The sequence below is a fragment of the Abramis brama genome (genome assembly GCF_963993115.1).
Source record: "Abramis brama genome assembly, chromosome: 16".
In the NCBI taxonomy this organism is placed as follows: Eukaryota; Metazoa; Chordata; class Actinopteri; order Cypriniformes; family Leuciscidae; genus Abramis; species Abramis brama.
In genome coordinates, this window is record NC_139978.1 from 592,765 (window position 1) to 620,136 (window position 27,372).

Genomic DNA, 27,372 nt, shown 5'->3' on the forward strand with positions numbered 1-27,372 from the left:
ATTCTATAAGGGCTGTGTATTCTATAGGGGCTGTGTATTCTATAGGGGGCTCTGTATTCTATAAGGGCTGTGTATTCTATAGGGGCTGTGTATTCTATAAGGGCTGTATATTCTATAAGGGCTGTGTATTCTATAGGGGCTGTGTATTCTATAAGGGCTGTATATTCTATAGGGGCTCTGTATTCTATAAGGGCTGTATATTCTATAGGGGCTGTGTATTCTATAGGGGCTGTGTATTCTATAAGGGCTGTGTATTCTATAAGGGCTGTGTATTCTATAGGGGCTGTGTATTCTATAGGGGCTGTGTATTCTATAAGGGCTGTGTATTCTATAGGGGCTGTGTATTCTATAAGGGCTGTATATTCTATAGGGGCTGTATATTCTATAGGGGCTGTATATTCTATAGGGGCTCTATATTCTATAGGGGCTGTATATTCTATAGGGGCTCTATATTCTATAGGGGCTCTATATTCTATAGGGGCTCTATATTCTATAGGGGCTCTATATTCTATAGGGGCTCTATACTCTATAAGGGCTGTGTATTCTATAGGGGCTGTATATTCTATAGGGGCTGTATATTCTATAAGGGCTGTATATTCTATAGGGGCTGTATATTCTATAGGGGCTCTATATTCTATAGGGGCTGTATATTCTATAGGGGCTGTATATTCTATAGGGGCTCTATATTCTATAGGGGCTCTATATTCTATAGGGGCTGTGTATTCTATAGGGGCTCTATATTCTATAGGGGCTCTATATTCTATAGGGGCTGTGTATTCTATAGGGGCTCTATATTCTATAGGGGCTCTATATTCTATAAGGGCTGTGTATTCTATAAGGGCTGTGTATTCTATAAGGGCTGTGTATTCTATAGGGGCTCTATATTCTATAAGGGCTGTGTATTCTATAAGGGCTGTGTATTCTATAAGGGCTGTGTATTCTATAGGGGCTCTGTATTCTATAAGGGCTGTGTATTCTATAGGGGGCTCTGTATTCTATAAGGGCTGTGTATTCTATAGGGGCTGTGTATTCTATAAGGGCTGTATATTCTATAAGGGCTGTGTATTCTATAGGGGCTGTGTATTCTATAAGGGCTGTATATTCTATAGGGGCTCTGTATTCTATAAGGGCTGTATATTCTATAGGGGCTGTGTATTCTATAGGGGCTGTGTATTCTATAAGGGCTGTGTATTATATAAGGGCTGTATATTCTATAGGGGCTGTATATTCTATAGGGGCTCTATATTCTATAGGGGCTGTATATTCTATAGGGGCTGTATATTCTATAGGGGCTGTGTATTCTATAGGGGCTCTATATTCTATAGGGGCTGTATATTCTATAGGGGCTGTATATTCTATAGGTGCTCTATATTCTATAGGGGCTGTGTATTCTATAGGGGCTGTGTATTCTATAGGGGCTGTGTATTCTATTGGGGCTCTATATTCTATAGGGGCTGTATATTCTATAGGGGCTCTATATTCTATAAGGGCTGTATATTCTATAGGGGCTGTATATTCTATAGGGGCTCTATATTCTATAGGGGCTGTATATTCTATAGGGGCTGTATATTCTATAGGGGCTGTATATTCTATAGGGGCTGTATATTCTATAGGGGCTCTATATTCTATAGGGGCTGTATATTCTATAGGGGCTGTATATTCTATAGGGGCTGTATATTCTATAGGGGCTCTATATTCTATAGGGGCTGTATATTCTATAGGGGCTCTATATTCTATAGGGGCTGTATATTCTATAGGGGCTGTATATTCTATAGGGGCTGTATATTCTATAGGGGCTCTATATTCTATAGGGGCTGTATATTCTATAGGGGCTCTATATTCTATAGGGGCTGTATATTCTATAGGGGCTGTATATTCTATAGGGGCTGTATATTCTATAGGGGCTCTATATTCTATAGGGGCTGTATATTCTATAGGGGCTCTATATTCTATAGGGGCTGTATATTCTATAGGGGCTGTATATTCTATAGGGGCTCTATATTCTATAGGGGCTCTATATTCTATAGGGGCTGTATATTCTATAGGGGCTGTATATTCTATAGGGGCTGTATATTCTATTGGGGCTCTATATTCTATAGGGGCTGTATATTCTATAGGGGCTCTATATTCTATAGGGGCTGTATATTCTATAGGGGCTCTATATTCTATAGGGGCTGTATATTCTATAGGGGCTCTATATTCTATAGGGGCTGTATATTCTATAGGGGCTCTATATTCTATAGGGGCTGTATATTCTATAGGGGCTCTATATTCTATAGGGGCTGTATATTCTATAGGGGCTCTATATTCTATAGGGGCTGTATATTCTATAGGGGCTCTATATTCTATAGGGGCTGTATATTCTATAGGGGCTGTATATTCTATAGGGGCTGTATATTCTATAGGGGCTGTATATTCTATAGGGGCTGTATATTCTATAGGGGCTCTATATTCTATAGGGGCTGTATATTCTATAGGGGCTCTATATTCTATAGGGGCTGTATATTCTATAGGGGCTCTATATTCTATAGGGGCTGTATATTCTATAGGGGCTCTATATTCTATAGGGGCTCTATATTCTAACCCCCAGCTTGAGTTTTCTGAGGTGACTGTTATTTTAGAACATTATTTCAGAACAATTATTTCCTTGACGACGCGTCATGGACACATATGTATCAGGTATATTACTTGTCCCTTTTTATTGAAAATATTCACAAACTTGTAAACTATGTAATTAATTGTATGACCACACAAACCACGCTTGTAAAATATGTGGAAGTGAATGTGTTGTCATTTAAACATAGAGCCACGGTAATCATTTACTCTCTCATGTCGTTCCTTCATGATTAAAACAGAACAAAAGCATAATAAAAGTATTATAGAATAGCACTATATTCCTACGACTCCACAGCAACAAATCATTTCAATGAATCTGTTGATCCAGTTCACAAGTCAGTCAGATTTAATGCATTTTAAATGGAATAGGCTACTTTCATTAAGTTTTTGGAAGCTTCAGCAAAGAAATACAGTAGTTTGGGTTTAGAGAGTAAACGATGACAGAATGTTCATTCTTAAGGATGAACAGGTTCATGGATACAGTATGACAGTGTTTTAATCACAGTGTATTTGATTTCCTTTACTGGCATTAATGAAATGAAGACGAAGCAAAGCTCTTCGGCGATGTGCAGATTATTCCAGGCCATGCAAGGGTTAATCATTCAAATCAATACTCAGGAGACTTATAATTTAATCATTTTATTATCTTTGATTTAAAAGACCATTTATTGTAGTGATTTTACATTATTATATTATTTGTCTTATTCTATTTTAATCTCATTTAAAAAAGTGTTTCAAACCCATGATACCGTATAAAGAAGTGTAAAAGTCTCTCAGTAAGTCTGAGTTATTTGCACAGATAATCGATTCCTATCATTAGCGTTTTATTCACTCGTCATAATTGATGATGATGTGCAAATAAATGATTTTTATTAAGATCAAGATCACATTTGTTCATAATTCACCTCAAAATCAAAAGAATGAACAGCTACTGATCATTAAACTCATTTAAGGACCATTAATGTAGAGAGCTGCACTGTAACATTAAAAATTAAAAAAACATTATATACCATCAAATAATTATTGTACAGGCTTTAGTTAACATTAGTGCTGTTCATTGATATCAGATGAAACATTATTGTAAACCGTTACTCTATGTGCTTTAATGATTTACAGGAATAAGAAGCTAATAAGACTCAACTTTGAGAATAATGAGAATTCAATAATTATTCAATAATAACTTTGAGAGTAAAATGTCAACAAATCTGTTTGGTCCTAAAACGAGCTTCATATTCTTATTTTGAGGAGAAAAAAACAATATGAAGCCAAATCAGCATCTTAAAGGAATAGTTCACTTAAAAATTAAAATTCTGTCATCATTTACAGTACTCGCCCTCAAGTTGTTTCAAACCTGTATGAATTTCTTTCTTCTGTTGAACACAAAAGAATACATATTTTAAAGAATGTCGGTAACCAGTTGATGGACCCCATTGAGTTCTATAGCAGGAAAAAATACTATGGAGGTCAATGGGGTCCAACTCTCTGGTTACAGACATCCTTCAAAACATCTTCATTTGTGTTCAGCAGAAGAAATTCATACAGGTTTGAAACAACTTGAGGGCGAGTAAATTACAGAATTTTCATTTTTAAGTCAACTATCCCTTAATATCCGTCTGAATGTAGGATGTATTGATTTCAGGATAAAGCGAGACATTTTTACGAATTTTTTGCTTTTTGTTCTGGAAACAAGACAAAAATACTAGGAAAGAAAAGCATGTTTTGCAGTGTAGGTAGCTTACACTGCAAAAAAAGCTTTTCTTAGTATTTTTGTCTTGTTTCCAGTTTCTTAAATCAAGAAGCATTTACTAGATAAGTAAAATGAAATAAGAAATTCTATCTAAATTTCTATCTTGTTTTCCGCTAAACATTTTTTTTTAAATTAAGTGAGTGTTTGCTTAAAACATTTTTTAAAGATTTTTTTCTTGCCCCATTGGGCAACTCACTTATTTTATTTATTTATTTATTTATTTTAATCAGAAAACAAGATATCATTTCTTATGCCATTTTACTTCTCTAGTAAATGCTTCTTGATTTAAGAATTTCTGGATATTTGGACTGGAAACTAGACAAAAATACTAAGTAAGAAAAGCATTATTTGTAGTGATCGGTCCTTGCACACCGAGTCCAAAATTTTTGTATGCATTTTTTCGTATTCGTCATTCGGTGGCTGTCAAACACCTCTCAAAATACTGGCTACGGATGCGGAAAACATAGAAAATCGAACCTGATCCGAATTTCTTTATAACGGATGAAAGTTTCGGAGGCAGTGTGTAAACATGACTGACACAACGTGAGGTCGTATTTATTTTTTAACGTGCGAAAATTTCGGACTCAGTGTGCAAGAACCTTAAGAGTTTAAAACCTGAAATAAGAGCATCTTCCCGAGCGTTACAGGACTGATCTCAGATCTGCGTGTGGATGTTATTGGACTGATGAGGTCATCTCTGGGTCTGATGAGGTCATCTCTGGGTCTGATGAGGTCATCTCTGGGTCTGATGAGGTCATCTCTGGGTCTGATGAGGTCATCTCTGGGTCTGATGAGGTCATCTCTGCGTGTGGATGTTATTGGACTGATGACGTCATCTCTGGGTCTGATGACGTCATCTCTGGGTCTGATGACGTCATCTCTGGGTCTGATGACGTCATCTCTGGGTCTGATGACGTCATCTCTGGGTCTGATGACGTCATCTCTGGGTCTGATGACGTCATCTCTGGGTCTGATGACGTCATCTCTGGGTCTGATGACGTCATCTCTGGGTCTGATGACGTCATCTCTGGGTCTGATGACGTCATCTCTGGGTCTGATGACGTCATCTCTGCGTGTGATGACGTCATCTCTGCGTGTGGAGACTGGCGGGCTGGTACACGGGAACCCCCGGGTCGTGGAGCGAGGGAAGGCCTTTAATGGCGTCCGCTGCCTTCTCCGCGATCATGATGGTGGGGGCGTTGAGGTTCCCGCTGATCATGCTGGGCATGACGGAGGCGTCCACCACCCGAAGGCCCTGGACCCCGTGCACCCGCAGGTCCGGCCCCACCACCGCCCCCCCGTCCCCCGGGCCGCCCATCTTACAGGTGCAGGACGGGTGGTAGGCGCTGTCCGCTTTACGGCGCACAAACGCGTCGATCTCGGCGTCGGACTGGACCCCGGGGCCCGGCAGAACCTCGGGGCCCCGGAACGCATCAAAGGCTTCCTGAGCAAAGATTTCCCTCGTCAGCTTAACGCTTTCTCTGAACTCCCACACGTCAGCGTCTGTGGGACGGAGAACCTTTATTAGGATTTGGAGATTTGTAGGCGTGTCACAATATATCACAATACGAAAATGTAACATTATGTATCGTGGATAGTGACACTATGTATGGTAGATAGTTCACCCAAAATAAAAATTACTGTGTGAGAAAAAATTAAAGTTTTCAGAGTTTTAGTGTCAGTACTGCATTAAACTGCTATACATAATGTTGAATGTAATGTATAATAATGCAATGGGGAATATTTCTGTGTCCTGATAATGCCAAATGTCTGATGTTACCAGTAAAAAGTGGCTTACATTATTTTAAATATATCTAGTAGTGTTTCCAGCATTAAGTCCAAGCCAATTCATTTACACCCACAATGTAATACCAAAAGTAACATTTTAATCAGTAGTACACTTTTTAATAACCTTTTCCCATATGTCTTGGAGTATGGCAATAATATCGGATCGTGACACGAGGGTATCATCATTACACCCCTATTTTTCTGCGTAACTTGGGAATGATCAACATTTCTTTACACTAGAAACAACCTTGTTGTGTTATTTTGGTTTAATGCTGTGAAGCTGCTTTGATGCAATCTGTATTGTGAAAAGCGCTATATAAATACACTTGACTTGACATTTCAGAGCCTTTTTCTCCACTAGCGGATGAAGAATGATAAGATTCCCTACTGTGTGAATCAACTCTAACCCAGACAGCAACATAGTGTCGGCCCACATCCAGTACACATGGATTCCACATGGCCTGGATGTGGGCCGGATCTGGGCCGACACTATGTTGCTGTCCGGGAGTAAACGCACCGGTGGAGAGGTAGTTCGGCTGGATGATCGGGTGAGCCTTCGGGTCTTTACTCTTCAGCTTGATCCACCCGACACTCGTGCTCCTCATGGGTCCAACGTGAACCTACACACACATACACACACACACACACACACACACACACACACATCATTAGAATGATGGAAGTCTGTCAGGAGATGACATCACTTCCTCAGCTGAAGGTGTTCACACATTACTGTTCATTTCCTTAAAGCAGGGCTCAGTAATTTCGGGATTTCTTCGCTGTATTCTCGCTTTTTGCTCGCAGGTTTCTTTCTAGAGCTCCCCCTACAGCTTCGGAATAGATATTTGACAACACTGTTGTAAAAACTCGTTGGCGATTCTCAGACACCAGAGGCTAGTAGATCAACGACATCAAAGCAGATGGGACATTCTTTAAAACGTCTTCTTCATTCGGGTTCGAACAGCGTGAGGGAGCGCAATAATGAGAGCATTTTAGCAGATTTCTTTTGGCCGTAAAGCAATTGTTTACATCGCGAGACCTGATATCACGCGATACTTCCTGACGTGGCAACCGGCGGCCCGCCGGCTCAAAGTTGCAAGTGCGGATTTTCCGCTCACGGGCACCAGGGGGGTGCGAAACGACCACCATTCAACCCGAAATAAGTAATATAACCATTCCAGTGACTCCGAAGCTGTTCAGTTAAGGTAAAAAAAGTTACTTAGTTCACCTTTAATGAAATCTGTGACGGAAAATCGTCTGAAAACACACACACACACAAGCTACAGTTCAGCGATCTCTATTAGAGAAGTTCTGTGGAAGCGTCATTCAGTCGTTCTGTTCCTTCACACACGCGCGCGCACACACACTATGGCAAGCCAAAGTATTCATAAACGCCTGGTCAGGCGTCTGATTGCACACTGACGGTGTGTTCACACGGGGCGTCAGCGTCAACGCTTGACGGAAGGCGTGGCTGAAGTTTGGCACTGACGCCATGGTCATAGCAGCGTCAGCCAATGAAATTAGACAGGAACTCAACAACAAGCTTCATTGAACAGGATGAACGTGATTGGCTGCCGCCTGGCTACTGTATTTGCATAGAGCAGGGGTGTCCAAACTCAGTCCTGGAGGGCCACTGTCCTGCAGAGTTTAGCTCCAACCCCAGTTAAACACACCTGAACCAGATAATCAAGGTCTGATTATCTGGTTCAGGTGTGTTTAATTGGGGTTGGAGCTAAACTCTGCAGGACAGTGGCCCTCCAGGACTGAGTTTGGACACCCCTGGCATAGAGCGATCCTGATTGGCTGACGCTTCCGTCTGCGGCGCTTCACTGGCGTTGCTCGCGGCAGAAGTTGAAAAATTCTCAACTTCTGCCGCGAGCAACGCCAGTGAAGCGCCGCCGACGGATCCACAATTCTTTTCGCCCCGTGTGAACACACCTTGACACGTCAAAAGCGTGCGTTTTGACAGACAAACGCGCGTCCCTGACGCGCGATTTGCCATAAAAGCACCGAGGCCACGTCCTCGACGTGTGATCTGCTATTTAAAACGCACGTTTGCAACGTGCGCTTTGGGGTCACCGAAAACGTGCGTTTTTGACGCGCGTTTATAATAACAAAAATGGGCGTTGAAAACGTGTGTTTTGACTAGGACAAAAAGCACGCTTTTGACGTGTAAACAGTTAACCCAAACAGGCAGTACAAACGTGTGTGAAGTTTCCAACCAGGCGAAAAGGACACGTGAAACAGAGTTAAAATCAGTTTGAACGGGTCAGTGTCATTGGCTGCTGAAGGCTTGGGTCTAACCATTTCTGTGGGCTTAGGGGGGTTTAGCTACTGTTCATAGACTAGACTACCACCATTTAACATGCCATAGATCAGGTTATTCAGCCTATCTATTTTGTCCTTTTTTGTAGAACTTATAGAAATAATATATTTAAATTGCAGTTTTATCAAAATTTAGATAAAAATAAAATTGCCTTGTTTTTCTTCGCTCATGCCTTTTTGTAAATAAACACATTAGTGGTCATTCTAGCTCTAACATGAAATCATTAACATTTGTGTGGGAAAATGAGTTACGGTGGAGGTAAGCAATCAATGCAGGTTAATCAATATCTGTCTTTAGAGAACAACGTGGACTTTTGTTGTGCTTACATTTGAAGGTATCACAAGCAGGTGGCGCTTATTGAAACCTTTTTGTTCAAATATTGTGCGCTCAACACAGACAAACAGTAATTAAGTACACAGGTGATATTATCCGTTTAATTTTTTTTAAGACTTGGTGTTTAAATAAGGTATTTTATACTTTATAGAAGTATTTAAGATTTACAGGATTAGAATGAGAGCTTGTGCTCAGGGCAGGACATATATAAGAACTTAATTAATTTGTTCCTATATTTTTTCCATTTTCTTTTTCTTGTGTAGGCCAAAGAAAATATCTAGATTGCAATTTTATGAAAACATTTTTTTTTTACCAAGATAAGATTGCCTTCTTTTGCACATTAATACCATTCTAGCTGTATATCTATACCTCAAGTTTTCAAACTTTAAAAGTTAACATTTGATTGGGGAAAAGTGTACAGATATGGTTCTTGATCGATGCAGTTGTAATGAAAATTTGTTAAGCAACATAACCTTTTTATATATACATTCCTTTGGAATTAAAATAGCCCCACATCATCACATAGCCTTCACCATACCTAGAGATTGGCATGATTTTATTTCAGTTAGCCTAAAAGCTAGTTTGATTTGCATTGAGAGATGATCTTATGGAAAGTACCCCATGCCAATCTCTAGGTATGGTGAAGGCTATGTGATGATGTGGGGCTATTTTAATTCCAAAGGCCAAGGGAACTTTATCAGGATGCATAGTATCCTAATTTTTTTTTTTTTTTAAATACTTAAAAATAAAAATCTGCCTGCCTCTATGGGAATTTAACATAGGGGTGTACTCACTTATGCACCATGTATTTTAAGGAAGAACATTTATTTATTTACGATACATTATTCATTCACAAAGAAAATTGGTGTCCTTAAAGGTTGGATTTTTCCTAATTTTTTAAATTAAGGCATTAAGTTCAATTTCCAAAATATGATTTTTTATTCCTCTTTTTAGTCAACTTTAGCATGTATATATAGTATATATATAAACAACATTATGTTTTGTATACATTTAAAATGTTCATAAACTTAAACTACTTTAACAACTTTGTTTTACTTTACTAATCTGAGAAGTGTACCCTTTTAGTACCCTGTTAGTTCGCAGTGCATTAAGTAATGTTAACAACAACTTTTGATTTTAATAAATATTAGTAAAGGTTGAAATGAAATTTGAAATTAACATGTAGAAGTGCAGTTCATTATTAATTCATGTGAACTAATGTACTTAAATAATGTATGAAACCTTTTTGTAAAATGTTACCAAAATTACAATTGGAAAATAAAAAAACTGTGTTTTTTCTCTCTTTCTTTTTTTAACTTAAATGATAACTATTGGATTATAATAACTCACCAATTATAATCCCCTCCTCTGTAAAATTTGCCATTGATAATTCCATGCTATTTTGCTTGGGTTTAATGATAATACAAGAGACCTAAACCACATAGGGACAAAGGCATGAGCGAAGAAAAACAAGGCAATTTTATTTTTATCTAAATTTTGATAAAACTGCAGTTTAAATATATTATTTCTATAAGTTCTACAAAAAAGGACAAAATAGATAGGCTGAATAACCTGATCTATGGCATGTTAAATGGTGGTAGTCTAGTCTATGAACAGTAGCTAAACCCCCCTAAGCCCACAGAAATGGTTAGACCCAAGCCTTCAGCAGCCAATGACACTGACCCGTTCAAACTGATTTTAACTTGTATTTCACATGTCCTTTTCGCCTGGTTGGAAACTTCACACACGTTTGTACTGCCTGTTTGGGTTAACTGTTTACACGTCAAAAGCGTGCGTTTTGTCCAAGTCAAAACACACGTTTTCAACGCCCATTTTTGTTATTATAAACGCGCGTCAAAAACGCGCGTTTTCGGTGACCCCAAAGCGCACGTTGCAAACGTGCGTTTTAAATAGCAGATCACACGTCGAGGACGCGCGTTTTGATGCAAAAACCGCGCGTTTCTGACGCGCGTTTGTCTGTCAAAACGCACGCTTTTGACGTGTCAGTGTGCAATCAGACGCCTGACCAGGCGTTTATGAATACTTTGGCTTGCCATAACACACACACACGCACGCACGCACACACACATCCACACACACGCACATGCACACACACACACGCACGCATGCACACACAAGCCGCAGTTCAGCGATCTCTATTAGAGAAGTTCTGTGGAAGCGTCATTCAGTCGTTCTGTTCCTTCACACACGCACGCACACACACACGCACGCACACACACACGCACGCACGCACACACGCACGCACGCACACACACACACACACACACACACACACACTCAAGCCGCAGTTCAGCGATCTCTATTAGAGAAGTTCTGTGGAAGCGTCATTCAGTCGTTCTGTTCCTTCACACACGCACGCACACACACACACACACGCACGCACGCACGCACACACACACACAAGCCGCAGTTCTGTGGAAGCGTCATTCAGTCGTTCTGTTCCTTCACACACGCACGCACACACACACACACACGCACGCACGCACGCACGCACACACACACACAAGCCGCAGTTCTGTGGAAGCGTCAGTCGTTCTGTTCCTTCACGAGCCGCTCGAGATCAAACCTTCAGTGATGAACTGGAATAAATCCAAACATGAGTCGACTATATTTGCGATTGTGTTTGCTGAATAAATGCAATTATGAAACCTCTGTGTGAGGTTGTTTTAATAGAAAAACAATGTAATTTGGAATTATTGGATTATTAGGAATTTTACTGTTTTAATTTCTGAGAAAGGTTTCTTGTTTTAACAGTATATGATACATTAGCCTGTAATAAATCAGCAAACTAGATGAGGTCAAATAAACCATGTGTATTATTCGACATTCTCTTGATTTGTGTTTATAGGTGAAAGTGCAATAATCCTGATGAAATAAAAAAACATTTAAATGATCATTTTGAGCAAAATAATCGTGATTATCAATTTAATCATTATTCAAATGTGATTAAGTTTTTGTTGACTAAACAAAAACAGGACAAGTTTGACTAAATATGATAAAAACTAAGAAGTACATTTTACACACTTTAGATTATGGTCCAATTCTCACTATTCACTAACTATTAACTACGACTTTTGCCTCAATAAACCCCTTATTACTGCTTATTAATAGTTAGTAAGGTAGTTGTTAAGTTTAAGGGATGTAGAATATGATCATGCAGAATAAGGCATTAATATGTGCTTTATAAGTACTAATAAACAGCCAATATCCTAGTAATATGCATGATAATAAGCAACTAGTTCATAGTGAGAATTGGACCTTAAACTAAAGTGTTACTATACTTAGACTAAGACTAAATTAAAAAGTAGCTGACAAAATGAACACTATCACACATACAGTCAAACCTCATTGCAAGATGATCAAGTTCATGTTACTGAGAGTCATTTATATGATTTTACTCTCACCTTTGGCTAGTTTAGTCTGGGTTTAAAAGACCATTAATGTTCAGTAAGATTATTGATTTGATCAGATAAGCCGAATAACGACAGTCTTTATAGTTGATGAGGTTTGCATCACTGACTTTCCTGTTTATCACTGTGAAGCTGCTTTGAAAGCGTCTGTACTGTAGGAATAAAGCTGGCTAAACTGGAAATCAACAGCATTGTGACTCACTAATAATCCTGTTGTTTATGTACAGTGTGTTCTCCAGAATGTGAATGTTAGGTTACACCCGCTACTCAAAGATACAGGCGTTGAGCGAACACCCATCTTTAGGCTTGAGTATCACAGTCACAGGCAGGATTGTATGAAACAGACCTGGAAGGCCTCGATCTGGGAATTAACGCGTCCGTGGTCGATGACCTGAGAGGGTAGGAAATGAAACTGGATGTCAGGATGAGGAACGCCGGGACGACTGCGGATGAATCCGCCGCTCTCCAGATGAGCCGTAGCACCGTAACCTACAGCAAAACACACGAAGAGTTCAGCCAAACGGGAAACACCTCCTGATTGATTACTCACTCCAAGGCCATCCGACATGCACATGACTTTCTATCCTCAGTCCAAGAGAAATTCATGTTTTTGAGGTGCAAATTCTAGGATTTTTCTCCATCTAATGCAAGTGAATGGTGCCCAAAGTGCCCAACCGTCTTGTGTGCGCTCTTCACAGAGCTGGACCAAGGTGAGCGTTTCTAGATAACAGCATGTAATCTCTGATGTTATTCTGGTGGTTTTGCTAGAGCACAAGTGCCCTTTAAAGCTGCCTAACTGGATTTTGCACCATCAAAAATGCTCTACGTTGAGCACCGTTCAGTTTCATTAGATGGAGAATAATACTGGAATGTTTTCCTCAAAACCTTCATTTCTCTTCGGCTGAAGAAAGAAAATCTTGTATGGCCATGGGGCCAGATGTGTTCTAGCTCAAGCACACCTGGTGCAGCTAATGAAGCCCTTGATTAGCGAGAGACACCCGCTCTGCAGATCTGAGCTGTTTGTACTGTATTCAGGGGTGAATCATTCTGAGACTGCAGATCTCATTAAAAGTTGCATTTTCAGTTGAATTTGGGGAAACCACTTGAAACATTTGTTGAGTTATTTCAATTACTTTTGTTTGATTTGTTCATTGCAAACAGCTGAAAGTCTGTCAATTTGCACACAAAAAAACCTGTTTTGCAATGGGGGTTGAAATTTGTTTTATTACAATTGTACGTTAAATAAAAGAATAGTTATGTACACCGTGTGCTTATGTGTTGATGTTGTATTGTAAACACACGTGCTGCTATCGAGGGTGGATCCGGGTCAGGTTAGGACAGGTTTGGTGGTTTAAGGCTGGGTCAACAGTGTAATTATAGATGGAACTACAGAAACGCAGGTGTTTTTAAATATAAGAGTGATGTAAAAACATGCATGTACATCAGTGTTGCCTACAACTAGATAGAAAGGCCCTCCCTTTTACTCCCTTTTACCAGGATAGAAAGGCCCAATGATTTTTCAAGTTGATTGTGATTTACTGGACTAAAATTTATATTTATTATAAAAATGCCCATGGAGTCATAATATTTTAACTTACATGACTTTAATATTTTTTTTATCTTATTTTCAAGTCTATCTTTTGAGTGTTTTGTCTCATTGTTAATCATTTAAGTCACATTGAGGCACCAGGTTGAGATAAATACAATACGTGCATTAATTTAAATACATAGTAGTTAAAGACACCTAATATAAAGTGACCCATTTATAAAAGCTTTTAGAACTAAACACAATTTAAGCTCAGTAATGAGAAGATTGTATTATGGTAATAAAAATGTCTCTTTTGTTAGGGTGAGTGTTGTGTGTAACTCATTACAAGTACCTTGAGTTATGTAATCAGATTACTTTTTCAAGTAACTAGTAAAGTAACGCATTACTTTTACAATTTACAACAAAATATCTGAGTTACTTTTTCAAATAAGTAACGCAAGTTACTTTGTTTTCCCATTTATTGACTGACAGCTCAACAACATGTTGAGAGAAATCAAAGTGTGTGTGTGTGTGTGTGTGTGTGTGTGTGTGTGTGTGTGTGTGTGTGTACATGATGGTTATTGTAGTTCTAGACTAAATGTGAGCATTTACTCATCTCACTTGCACAAAAAAAAGATTCAATATTCCTCAAAATGAATAAAATCAGTGAAATGCAGAATCAGAATACTATCCAAATCTCCAATAACTAAATATGTTAAATAAAACATTAATTTTTATGCATTTAATCTCACTTTATTGACCAATGTACTTGCTTCTGACCTTCGATGATTCAGTTACACCATTAGCAAAAATGACTATAGATTTATTTGTTTTTATTGGTAAAGTAAGTGTTAAACTTCTTTCAGCCTGAGACTTATTTCACTTTTGGTGTGAAAGGGTCTTTACATTTGCCCAAAAATATAACTTTTTTGTTATAAAAAAAACAGCAGAAGAAAAGTAACGCAAAAGTAACATAACACATTACTTTTCTAAAAAAGTAACGCAATTAGTTAGGAGTAACACAATATTGAAATGCATTACTTTTCAAAGTAACTTTTCCCAACACTTGATATGACACACAAATATGGGACGTTCAGATATACCTGTGAATTTGAGCAGCCACTCCAGGCCGATCTTCAGCATGTGCAGGGGCTTCTGGGCTTTGTAGAGAGTGATGGGTTGAGTACAGCGATGCTGCACGTACAGCTCCAGATGGTCCTGAAGATTACAGCCCACACCTGGACACACACCACAAGACCATACACTCATCTAAAACCCCAACATCAGCAGAGGTCATGGCCAGAAACCCCCGTCAGAGCCAGCATGGACTCACATTTGGAGCATAAAGTGTGATCTGTGGAGAGGGGAGATCTTGGAGGACATAAAGGAGGAAATGAGGTCACCTGGGAGATGCTGTGTCACCGGAATATCGTGTTTGCGAAGCTCATCTGCGTTTCCCACTCCAGACAGCAGGAGGAGCTGTGGAGAGTTAATGGCTCCGCCGCTGAGAATGACCTCCTTATCAGCAAATACCTGAAGCAAACAAGAGAAACGCTCACGCCTCAACCACAGACTGTAAAAAAAATATGGGCGTAGTGTCCGTGAGTCACCCGTAGTGTTTCTGAAGAGCGTTTTTGAAGCCCTAAGTGGGCGGAGCCGGCCGTCGCCATCTTGGCAGCGTCACTCCCGGATAACAATAATGTGCAGCGAGGCGGATTAGCTGAGGTGACGTGATGCTAACAGACAGCAGACAAACGGCTAGTAGTGACATCAGCACAGTCCACCTGTCACTCAAGTGGCCACGCCCTTAATTATGCAGAACTTTAAGGCTTTATATAGTTGAAACGGATGAGTTATAAAATAATTCACCCCCCGCACAGTTTTCATGAAGGGCAAAATTAGCTTTATAGACCAAAACCACTTTTTGCACCAGGCTGTAAACATGTTCTTTCTGCCGTAAAGTTGGCCATTTTAACATGGGGGTTTATGGGATTGAGTCTCTTCTGGAGCCTGTCTCTAGTGGCCAGTCGATGAACTGCAGTTTAAATCACTTCAATGTTGGATTCAAGAGAGAGACAGGAAGGTTGTCGCTCACACCTCAACAAACCACTCACTTCTTCATATATAACATCAGAGGAAATGAGCGAGAGTGAAAGAGTGACGAGTGAAGATAAGCCACAGGAAGAGGAACATTACACCGCTTATCAGCAGTCTGCCATTTCCAGAGCGGATGGGAAGAAACAGCCAAAACCGCAACTGTGACTTATGTAGGTCGATCCGATTAATCAGATCAAGATTAGACAACCTGCTGACCTTTCTCTCAGTCTCCAGATGCTTCTGATTCTGCAGGTGCTGGAAGTGAACTGAATTATCCAGCAGAACGCTGCGTTCACAGCCAGAACGCCAGTGGTGGACAGTAACAAAGCAGTTCTTCAAATATCTGTGTGTTTTTCTTTTGGGAAACTTTTACTTTTACATCACTACATTACAAAGCATAATATCGTACTTTTTACTTGCTCCTTGTTATTTTGACCCGATTCATGAACGAGTCGATTCTCTCCAATGAACCTGTTGAACTGGTTCACAAACCGCCCTGAACGAGTCATTGACGAATCGAACGGATCTGATTGCAGCTGCTCTGGAGTCAGCGATGATCCGGTCAAAACCAACCGGGATATTGTCGGATCTTAAATGGGGTGAAAAGTAAATTATCAATGCCAAATATTAGCATTGATTATAGTAAATGAAAATCATAATTAGATCAGTTATTTGTGAACTAAATCTGCTGTAAAATTTTATAATAAGTATAAATGTACAACAAAAGGTTTAATTATTTGCAGACATCTGCACTAATTGGTCTTATAACTGCTGATAATGAAAGTTAATTAAAAATCAATCACTTTTGTACTTTTACTCAAGTGTTTGATTAGTGCGTCCAGCACTGCAGTGTACAGATCAAACATGTCGTCTACTGAGGGTCCTACATTACAGACGCCTTTACTATCCCACAGTCTCGTCTGAGGGCTTTCTGAAGGCGTTAAAGGAGTGGAAACGGCAAAAACAAGTCTGTTAAGTCATGGCAAGACTGGGCAGCTTGGAATATTTAAACAAGTTTAAATTCACCATGAAATCAAATTGGACAGTTCTTTTTTTGTGGAATATTGCAGTGTTTATCGTAAATGATTTATGGGTGCACATCATCATTATTGTTTTAATGATCCTGAATCAGAAAAACTCCCTCTTACAGCATCTCTTCTCGTCTCTGATGACGAGGGCGGGGCTATAACCTGTCACTCACATGAGATCAGCCAATAGCAAACCACAACCATCCAATCAATTCCCCACAGACAGAATCAAGCCCCGCCCACATGTGTTCTTCTTCCAGAAGCGTTTCCCTCGATATATACAGCACAATAGAGGAGAAAAGACCAGCACAACTTCAGTTTCATGACGATTTTAAAGGTAACAAGTGATACAGCTCAACACTACAAACACAAGACTTCACTACTAACAAACAAACCCATCCATTTCAACCTTCTACAATACGTGTAAATCACTCACATATGCACACAAGGAAGCTTTTATATCAACTTTTTAATATCAGAATTGTTTCTACTCTAGTTTGTTGGTGAGATATAAACATTTAATAAACTTTAATAACTGAGATTTATAAAAAAAATGCATTACATAATATAAACATCACCAACAGGTTCAGTAAAAAAATAATGAATATGTAATATAGTGGATATATGAATCAGTACGCTCCTCTCTAGAGTTATTTTATGAGTTTATGAGTCACTGAATGAGGTAAACGTGACGTTACGTGACATTATTGTTCTCATATTGAGGTCTTTCTGCGGTTGAAACACTGATTGATGGATTACATGAGACATGATTGATTTCATTAAGTTGTTCTGTATCTTTCAACATTCCTTCGGATGTTCACTGATGTTTATTTGCTGCTATAACTAGTAAACATTAAACACACACACACACACACACATTTTTTGACTGATATGAAAGCTGAGTGTTTCATATCAGAAGTTACAAAGCACAAAGATATTTGGGATTTATTGAATGGGAGGCAACGCTACAAAGTTTTGTTCATTGATTAACTGATTAACTGAAAACAGCACAGACTATAAGATCGATTCTTGGGACTTAAGAATCGATACGGGTTTGTAAAATGAGAATCGATAAAAAAAAAAAAAAAACTCTATTTTTTTACCCAGCTCTACTAAGCGACACACAGACTGAAGCCAGCCAGGAGCACAGTATGTGCTAAACATTAGTGCAGTGTGAAAAGATCATCTGACGTGTTTACCTGTTTGGTGTGTCCGTTCTGCTGGTACTCGACCCCTCGCGCGCGGGTCCCGTCGAACAGGACTCGGGTCGCCATACAGTGCACTTCTGTGCTCAGGTTGGGTCTGGCCAGCGTGGGCCGAAGATAAGCGCTAGCTGTGCTCCATCGCTTACCTGTGCCAGAAGACAGAGAAGGTTCAGGAGACTCTAGCACAGAATTAATAACAATACATTTTATTTATAATGCGCTTGTCTAAAACCCAAAGCAATACAGACAGTAAAAGCAAATAATATACAGAAGTACAAGAGTAATACAAAAAGAATCATTACAGTACAACACAGTAAAATTCTAATCATGACAGTCTATATAAGCAATTTTAGAAAGATGAGTTAACAACTTCTTGAAACTGGCTCATGTGGGAGCATCTCTAGCAATAAGAGGAAGTGTATTCCATAACCTGTGTGATTGCTAGATATCCCTATACTCCCCATGGGGAGGCTGAAGAGTCAGCGAGTCAGTCGACCGAAGGGAACGGGAAGGCACGTACAGGCTGAGAGTCACAGATATAAGAAGGGGCTTTTCATGCATAGCTTTGTAGTTAGTGTGAGAGTTTTAAAAGCAATACGCGACTGAACAGGAAGCCAATGCAAGCTATCAAGCCCGCCTGTGATGTGCTGACGTGGTGAAGTGTATGCAAGCACACGTGCTGCTGAATTCTGGTTGCACTGCAGCCGTTTATAGATTTAGCAGGTAAACCAATAAATAGTGCATTACAATAATCAATCCTGGAAGTAACACATGCATGAATAAGCCTTTCAGCGTCAGGTAGAGTAGGATAGGGCCTAATTCTTGCAATGTTTCTGAGATGATGGAATGCAGATTTTGTAATGCTCTTAATATGCGAGTCTAGTGTGCGGTGAGCGTGAAAGATCACACCAAGGTTACGAGCATAAGAAGATGGAAATAAAACACTATCATCCATAATCACATTAAAATTTCTCCCTTTGTGAGTAGCCGCAGGTGTGCCATTGAGTAAAATCTCTGTCTTGGAAGAATTCAATTTTAAAAAATGATGGTGCATCCGCGTTTTTATTTCCTGCACACACTCTTTTTAGAGTTTTAGAGGTGACAGTAGGATCAGATTTGGAGCTGATGTAAATTTGAGTATCATCAGCATTAAAGGGATACCCCCAAACCATATTTCCTAATTATTTGCCCCAAAGGAAGCATATAAACACTAAACAATATGGGACCCAGGACAGATCCCTGAGGAACGCCATGGCGGACTTGTCCAATTTCAGATTTGTTGTTTCCCCAAGACAACAAACTGGAAACGATCAGTGAGGTAAGAATTGAACCAGTTAAGCACAGTACCAGTGATAGCAAGCCAGCTCTCCAGCCTATTTAGCAGGATAGAACGGCACACTGTGTCAAAATCTGCACTGAGATCTAACAAGACCAAGACGGTAGAGGCTCCAGCAGAGATAAGCTGGTCATTCATAACACGAACCAAGGCTGTCTCTGTACTGTGTCCCTTTCTAAACCCCGACTGAAAAGGTTCGAAAAGCTTGTTGGATGACAAGTGTGAGTGGAGTTGTGCCACAACAACACGTTCCAAAACCTTAGCAAGAAAGGGCAGATTTGAGATAGGCCTGTAATTTGATCGGTCTGACTTATCGATGTGATAAGATCCCTTTTTAAAGACTGGTGTAATAGCTCCAACCTTTTGGGCTTTAGGAACAATACCAGTTGTAAGAGAGGTGTTCACAATGCTACAGATGAGGGGACTAATTGAAGAGAGACACCCCTTAAGAACAGACGTTGGGATTGGGTCGAGGGTACTTGTATTCATTGCCATCCCTAATTTTGAAATACAATCAGTAGTGACTATGTTAAAACTGGAGAAAGCAGTTTCAGGAAAACTAACTGGATAGGTCTCAGGAATTGCAGAGCAAGGTACCAAACTGATAGACTTATACGAGTAGTAGTTCGTTCTTGCTGTCTTAAGTGCTTCAGCGTATTGACTCAAAAGTTCATCATACATTAGCTTATGGACAGTTAAACCTGATTTCTTATATTGGCGTTCAAGCGGTCTGCTTTTCACCTGAGCTCAGTGGTAAACCAAGGAGATGATTTAACAAATGAACAACACGTTCTCTCCTAGGGGTCAACATGTCCAAAGCGGATGATAAAACAATTATAGTGATCAACAGTTTCAACTCTAGAGTGCTCTGAGATCATAAAAGACTGTCAAGATTAATATTCTAGACATTTCTAAAACTAATGACCCTTTTTTGAGCATTTCTTAAAGATGGAACATTTAAATTAAAAGTGAGAAGCCTATGATCGCTAATCCACAAGCCACTGCTGTCTAGCTGGTCAATGTCCACCCCGAACTCACCAGATCGAGTGTGTGACCTTTATTATGAGTGGGAAATTTGACATGCTGAGTCATGTTAACACAGTCTAATACCTCCATGAATTCAACAGTTAGATTACTATTAAAGTTATCCACATGGATAATAATCACTGATGGACAGACAGAGCTAACAGACGTAAGTAGTTCTGTGAGTTTTAGGTTTTGGAGGTCGATAGATGAGTACAATAAGAACAGGAGGAGGTTCATTTTGAAGGCAACACACTCAAATGATGATACGCAGGGAATGGTAATTTCCGTAACAGATATACATCATCTCTGTAGATAACCGCCACCTTTACCACTTTACCTCTGGATATATGTGTATCCCGGTGGAGTACTCGTATTTAAGTTTATCAAGTCATTTGGTTGGTGCCAAGTCTCACAGATACAAAATAAATCCGGTGCATTGTTCAATATGGTATATTAGAGTAGAGCAGTCTTATTGTTCAAAGAACAAACATTTAGCGCTAGAGTTAGCGCTCATACTCATGCCAAGTATTAACCCTTAAACTCATACCTTGGGTCTTTATTGACCCGGGACATCATTCACTACCCTCATCATCATTCAGTTTACAGTTAAACATTAACCTTCTAAGTATTGCTCAATTTATTCACTATAAACTAACAATATAAAATTATAAAAGAATGTCTGTTTCGTAATTCGTTTTTTTTGTAAAAAGTGTATAGGGTTGCTTGTGACCCAAGGAATGTAATAGTGTAATTATAATTGTTTTGCGCAACAATAATTCATTCTGGCGATCAAGGTTGCGATGTCTGATGCATTATGATGACGTGATATTCAGCCCTTCTAAGTTAAAAAAAGTAACGAAATATTTTTTTTTTTGTTCTTTTGTAATTGTTATTAAAATATCAGGAGAGTTTTATACTATTGTGGCAGTTAGAGCTCCATCCGCGTTAGATATAGATCCGGGTCTCTAAAGACCCAAACATATAATAATGATTGGCGAATCATTCATACATTAAAGGGTTAAACTGCTACAGACATGGGTTATTCCTCAGATCATGCGTCGGGGAAAGGTGTGCTGCTGCTTTGCTAAGTGACTAGCTCTGGGCGGAATGATGATCTGTATTGTGGCGATGATATAAAGTGTCTATCGTCATATCCACGTAGCACAGTAAGTTATTGACTGATAAAGAAACATTCCTGAATGAGAATACTAAAATCAGGATGTGTATGATGTTAAAAACAGTTATTCAGCACAATAAGCCATGAAAAACAAATTCAACTATTGACTCGCGCGCTGACTGATAGACACTCGATCCGCACAGCAAGCAATCAAGAAATCAGTTCTCTTTCGCCGGCTTATTGCACTCGAATGGTCTAATATACACATGATCATGGCGAATGCCCATCATGTGGAGTATTCATGTAAACACACAGTCTGTTAGGTCTAAGGTGAACGTAAACAGCTGGATGAAAACCGGATGTATCAGTATATTGGATCAGTATATTGGATTGCATTAAGTGTTAAAGTGACAGCAGCCTAATAAACCGGTCATTAATGTGAATCGAACAATAAAAGACCACTCACTGCTCCTGACTGAATGGCTTTTGTATCTTTAATAAGAATCAATTTATAATAAATTCATACAGTGAAGACTATGCAGTGTTTTATTTTAACATTTGATTATTCAATTTCTGTAGTATTTCTTATCACATGTTAAACCTACAATACCTGAAACATGTTTATTTAATTTGCATCTTTGTTCTGTTGTATTTGTCCTATTGTTTGAGATTTGCTTTGCTCTTGTTTTTAATTAAAAAGTAGCTATTGTGATGTTTATCATTATCAAGAAATGAAATGTCACCTTTCGCCCATCCCTATAAGTGACCAGACTTCCGTTCTTCTTCTTGCAGATGCTTAAAAATCGAGCTTCAATTTACCATATTTGAATGCTCTACTATATGTAGGAGATCTGATCAGTGTTTATATGTGAATAAAACCCCAAACTAAATTATATAAAGTATGGATGCACGATATAATCCACTATATCGCTATCAGCCGATATATGATCATTTTTAATGTTATCGTTATCGGCCTGATAAGAAAATTTAGCCGAAATATTAAAGCCGATGAATAATGTATTATTTCCTCCAGCTGAGACGCTTCAGATGCCACTGTTCAACATGATGATTCTGAATTGCTTGAAATATGATTGGAATCACTTCAGAAAAGGAAAATAGAGTTCAGTGCAACATGTGCAGCGCAAGTCTGTCATATCGGCTACATAACATTATCATGAGAACGTTAAAATTGTGTGCTTGGGACGAGGCTTTTTTGTAATCAGACTCTCAAAAATGATATAAAAATTGGATTTAGATTTATCTGCCAATATATCAGTTATCGACTTTCAAATATAAAGAATTATCGGTATCGGCCAAAATGTTCATATCGGAGCATCTCTAATATAAAGCAATCGTGTCTGTTCAGAAGACTTGGATTAAACGGCTCGATTCATTTGGATTTATTTACTTTATGAACGTTCTGAACAAACTTTCAGTGGAGGGACAGAAATCGCTCAGATTTCATCAAAACTGTTTTGAAGATGAATGAAAGTCTTATAGGTTTGGAATGACGTGAGGGTGAGTAAATTACATTTTTTTCCCACTTTTTTTGGGTGAAGTAATTTGCAAGGCCCTGACGTTTACCTCTGTGTATGGTCATGTCCATCCAGCCCACTCCCTCCTGCTGGAACCCGTTCATGTCCTCGGTGAAGGGGTATCCGGCCTGCTGGCCCGCTGAGATGAACGCGTGGTGTAGAGGGTGGTCAGTCTTCCCTCGGGTCACGTGCAGCGGGCCGTCTCCTCCCCGGTACCGGTCCGGCCCGAGCTCGTGAGCCTGAGCCTTACGGAAGTACGGCAGACAGTGGTCGTAGTCCCAGCCCTCGGCTCCCTCGCTCTGCCAGCGGTTGTAGTCCTCGGCGTGGCCCCGGATGTACACCATGGCATTGAGCGAGGACGAGCCGCCCCAAACCCGACCCCGGGGCCAGTACATCACCCTGTCTTCCATGTGTGCCTGAGGTAACGTGTGGTAAAACCAGTTGTACCTGTCGTCGCAGAGGTTATAGGTCAGGGCGGCGGGCATGTGGATCTTCCAGGACAGGCGAGTGCTTCCCAGACGCTTGTCTTTGGGTCCGGCTTCCAGGAGCAGCACCGACTCCGACGGGTTCTCCGACAGACGGTTGGCCAGAACACAGCCTGCAGAACCGGCTCCGACGATCACATAACTGTAGGACTCGGTGCTCTTCCTCACGGTCGTACTGCCGGACCTGTGCTGATGGACGTGGGGTTGTCTCAGCGCCGCACATGTGTGTGAGACGGCGACACTCCTGCGAAGAGACGAGAGCCTCGTAGACGACGAGAAACACCACATGCTGACGGAGATCGCAGATCACTGATGCTCATCTGAGGCTTGAGGACAGGCAGAGAACACTGGGTTAAACCACAATGGGTACTAAAGTGCTGTACATGAGAAGAACAAAAATAAACCAATACATACAACCAAAAACACATACAAATTATTTACAATACCTTATTAAAAGCTAAGGAAAATAAACAAGTTTTTAACACCCTCTAATGACCCTAGAGTAGGAGCTCTATCACCTCCACATTACAGCTGAAGAGATCATAAAGGCTGATGTAAACTAATTCAATTAGAGATATAATCTGGTGCAAAGCCATGGAGAGATTTGAAAAAAACCCACATCATTTTAGACATAGCGTCAAAAAGATTTTACACATGTTTTTACACATATATTTGGGCTTTTTTGTGCAAAGAACGTTATTAACATTATGAGTGAACCTCAAGGAACTTATTAAAATATTTGTAAAAATCCATGTCAAGACCCCTTTAAACTACGCTCAAAACAGGAGATGCATGACTACTGATTCTTATGATTTTTCTAAGTTATTCTGCAGAACTATCACTTTCTGTCCACGAAATATGTCATCGCTGTTTACAATCACACAATCCGTCTATTGCTATTGATTTTTCCTAATAACCGATTGCTCCAAAAGCTACCATCAGTAAACCGATATAATGGCAGTTGACGATCACACGTTGATCTGATTGGTTACAAGGTAGTTTGTGACGTCAGAAACACCAGCGATTTCAAAGCGTGTTTTTGAGACTGTCTTTGGTTCACTGCAGTTTTAAGGAGGAAATACTCAGCAATGGAGTCGACTTATGAATTTACACATGGTTTGTCTTAAAGCAGATTAAAAACACCACATAGACACATAAACAACATTAAAAGCTGGATTTTCATCACAGGGGGACTTTAATGACTCTTTCTGCAGGTTACATTGTTATGGCAGATGGTGTCTTAAATTCAATCGGTGAAAACAAGTTCCGATCGAGATGTTCGACAAAACACCACAAAGTGTCTGTTGCTGTCTGTCAGTGCGGTGGCAAATGGATCATTCATTCAACCATTTAGTTCAGAAACAAATGATTTATGAGTGAGTGATTGAATCATTTATTCAGCGGATTCATTCAAATACAGTGATTTATTCAGGATCTTTAGAAGCGAGTCGAGTACATACAAATTAACAGGTTAACTGGCAATATTGGGTCTCATTCACTAAGCATGCGTACGAACAAATTTGTGCGTGAAATGTGCGTACGAACGATTTTAAGCACAAATCACGATTCACCAAAATTTTCATAATAAAATTCATTCTAGATTTACGAAAAAATATAGGAACAACTGAAACCACACGTACACAAAAAGCACTTACTCTGTACGTCATTATAATCGTGTTTAGAAGTTATATTTCACCCTAACACGACTACCATTAAACTGATGTTGCAATAATTATCCATATATAAAATTATATAATAAAATAATAATACAATTTACTTTCATCTTAAATGCATTCCGTCATAGGCCTATACCACAGTTAAAGAGTAAGAAAAGCTGCGTTATAGCTTCAGCTGCGACGTTTCTCTGAATAATGCAGATTGACGCATGTGTACAGCTGCTAATGAGAGCGCTGTGATCTGGGTCTGTGTAAAGATGTTTACCGTGAGAACTGGAGAGAATGGCACACTTAGCATTCCTCGAGGATCGGCCGAAAACAGCGAGTTTGACGAGCGTGACGTACATAAGGCTTTATGAGAGCGTGAGCGGAAAGCCCAATATGGAGATGTTTGAGCGTGTTTTATGCAAATGACTAACCACACGTGACCGCTCATTTACAAATTACAACACTCCACATTCACTAACATCAGAGCGAGGATAAGAACAAATTCATGCGAATTAGGCGGAGGTGTTCCGTGAGAAGTTCTCATGTGCGCACAAATACACGCAATTATTAATGAAGGAAACCCATTGTTTCTAAAATGTCAGTTTCTTAATATTAACTCCACTGACCTGTTGTAGGCTATAAAAGTAATGTAACACTCACACAGTCGTGTTGTTGTTCTGGATATCAGTGCATTTACTTACGATCCAATCACAGCGTGCAAACATTCAGGACAGCATGATTGTGTGATTTAGATGAATTGTGAAACGCATAGTTGTGGTTTCTGATTTGCCAATGCAATGTTCAACATATCACTGCACAGTGTTTATGTTTAGATGCTATACATTCAAAACAGCAGCATCCCTTTTATATATTGGATATAATATAGTGATTATTACAATAATGATCAATAATAGTTCATTTAGGCAAGGCTAACGCAAGCAAACTTTTAGTATTTGAATGAGAACCACAACACTAGAACTGAAGAATGATGTGTCCACGGTTAATGATTTATTCTGAAAGGTTTAATGTGAAAGAGAGTAATGTGACTGTTCTGTTCTGATTGTGTTGAGGACCAGTCAAACAAGCTACAGTTTGACCCTAAAATCATTTTAAGAATACGATTGCACCAAAAAATCTAGAACTCTCAAACTTAAATTTCACAAGTTCACATCCAAATTTCCATTAGTGTATAATGTTCATCAGAACTCTACTTGTTACTAGTGGGCCTACAAACAATCAAACAACAAACAAACCCAGCGTTTGTTCTGTGTTAGACTCGATCCTTCAGGACTTGATGAGATTCCAACAGCGATCCTGTCCAAATTCCTGTAGGATTGTTTGACTTGTTGAAATCTGTCATCAATGATTCACAAGACAAGTCCAGGCATTCACTCACTCTAAATAGTTTTTTATTGATAAATGTTCTGCTTTCTGTCGATGGTTTTGAGTTGTTTAGTGAGAGATTCCACGCGTGCGTGTGAAAACATTAGTTTCAATAGGCGTTGATAAAACATCAGACTTTGAGTTGATAATCCAGCGAGACTGCTTTGTAAGCGAGGCATGCACAGTTAGAAACATGAAGTTACAAGTAACTAGACAAAAAAAAAAAAAAAGACAGCTTACCGTGCAGTCAGTGCTCTCTCCACCGACACACACACACAGCTGACCTGCAGCGAAGTGAAGGACTCCGACTGAAGCCCCGCCCACTCACTGTCGCCGCTCGCACGGTGGGCGGAGCCTGAGCGTGGTGGGCGTGGCGTGTAGCCCCTCCCACACTCGGCTGTCCTCCTCATAGGTCCTCCTCAGTGAGATGGGTCTGTCTGCGGACTGCAAGAGAGGGGCGTAACAGGAAATGGGCGTAACTTGAAGGGGGCGTAACTTAAAGTCTTGCAGGATGCAGACAGACTCTATTGTCCTCAGTGCGTTCATCCATCAACTCATGTATTTTCGAACAGAAATAAGCTGGTCTAGATGATTGTTTAATTTGTTTTACCCACTGTTGTCCAAGAATTACAGTCTTATAATACGAAAATGAAAAGTACAATTTTCTGCAGCAAAGCCATTTTAAAAATAATGATAAAAAAAAACTAAGTATAAATATGAACTAAAT

General features: G+C 39.6%; 1 protein-coding gene across 2 annotated transcripts; it reads right to left on the reverse strand.

Annotated features, from left to right (window-relative positions):
- Nucleotides 1-3,239: 3,239 nt before the first annotated feature.
- On the reverse strand, nucleotides 3,240-27,020 carry chdh (choline dehydrogenase). 2 transcript variants are annotated; one of them, XR_014603038.1, is made up of 9 exons: nucleotides 26,886-27,020; nucleotides 23,163-23,924; nucleotides 18,094-18,245; nucleotides 15,173-15,302; nucleotides 14,873-15,007; nucleotides 12,588-12,730; nucleotides 6,669-6,771; nucleotides 5,216-5,866; nucleotides 4,296-5,129 (listed from the first exon to the last, which is right to left on the reverse strand). XR_014603038.1 is itself a non-coding variant. In XM_084087244.1 (8 exons), exons 2-8 carry the CDS (start codon nucleotides 23,884-23,886, stop codon nucleotides 5,448-5,450), a joined length of 1,806 nt encoding a protein of 601 aa, XP_083943370.1. In that variant the 5' UTR covers nucleotides 23,887-23,924; nucleotides 26,886-27,020; the 3' UTR covers nucleotides 3,240-5,447. The 2 variants fall into 2 exon arrangements, 1 of the variants encoding a protein (XP_083943370.1); XM_084087244.1 differs by having other exon boundaries at nucleotides 3,240-5,866.
- Nucleotides 27,021-27,372: the final 352 nt, after the last annotated feature.

What these genes read in the sequence shown, in the direction of transcription:
- chdh (XM_084087244.1), bottom strand. Translation starts at nt 23,886, where the DNA reads ATGTGGTGTTTCTCGTCGTCTACGAGGCTCTCGTCTCTTCGCAGGAGT. An exon ending in CCCAGATCGAGGCCTTCCAG is followed by an intron (nt 6,772 to 12,587) that starts GTCTGTTTCATA and finishes ATGTGTGTGTAG; the next exon opens with GTTCACGTTGGACCCATGAG. An exon ending in GCCGAACTACCTCTCCACCG is followed by an intron (nt 5,867 to 6,668) that starts GTGCGTTTACTC and finishes TCCGTCCCACAG; the next exon opens with ACGCTGACGTGTGGGAGTTC.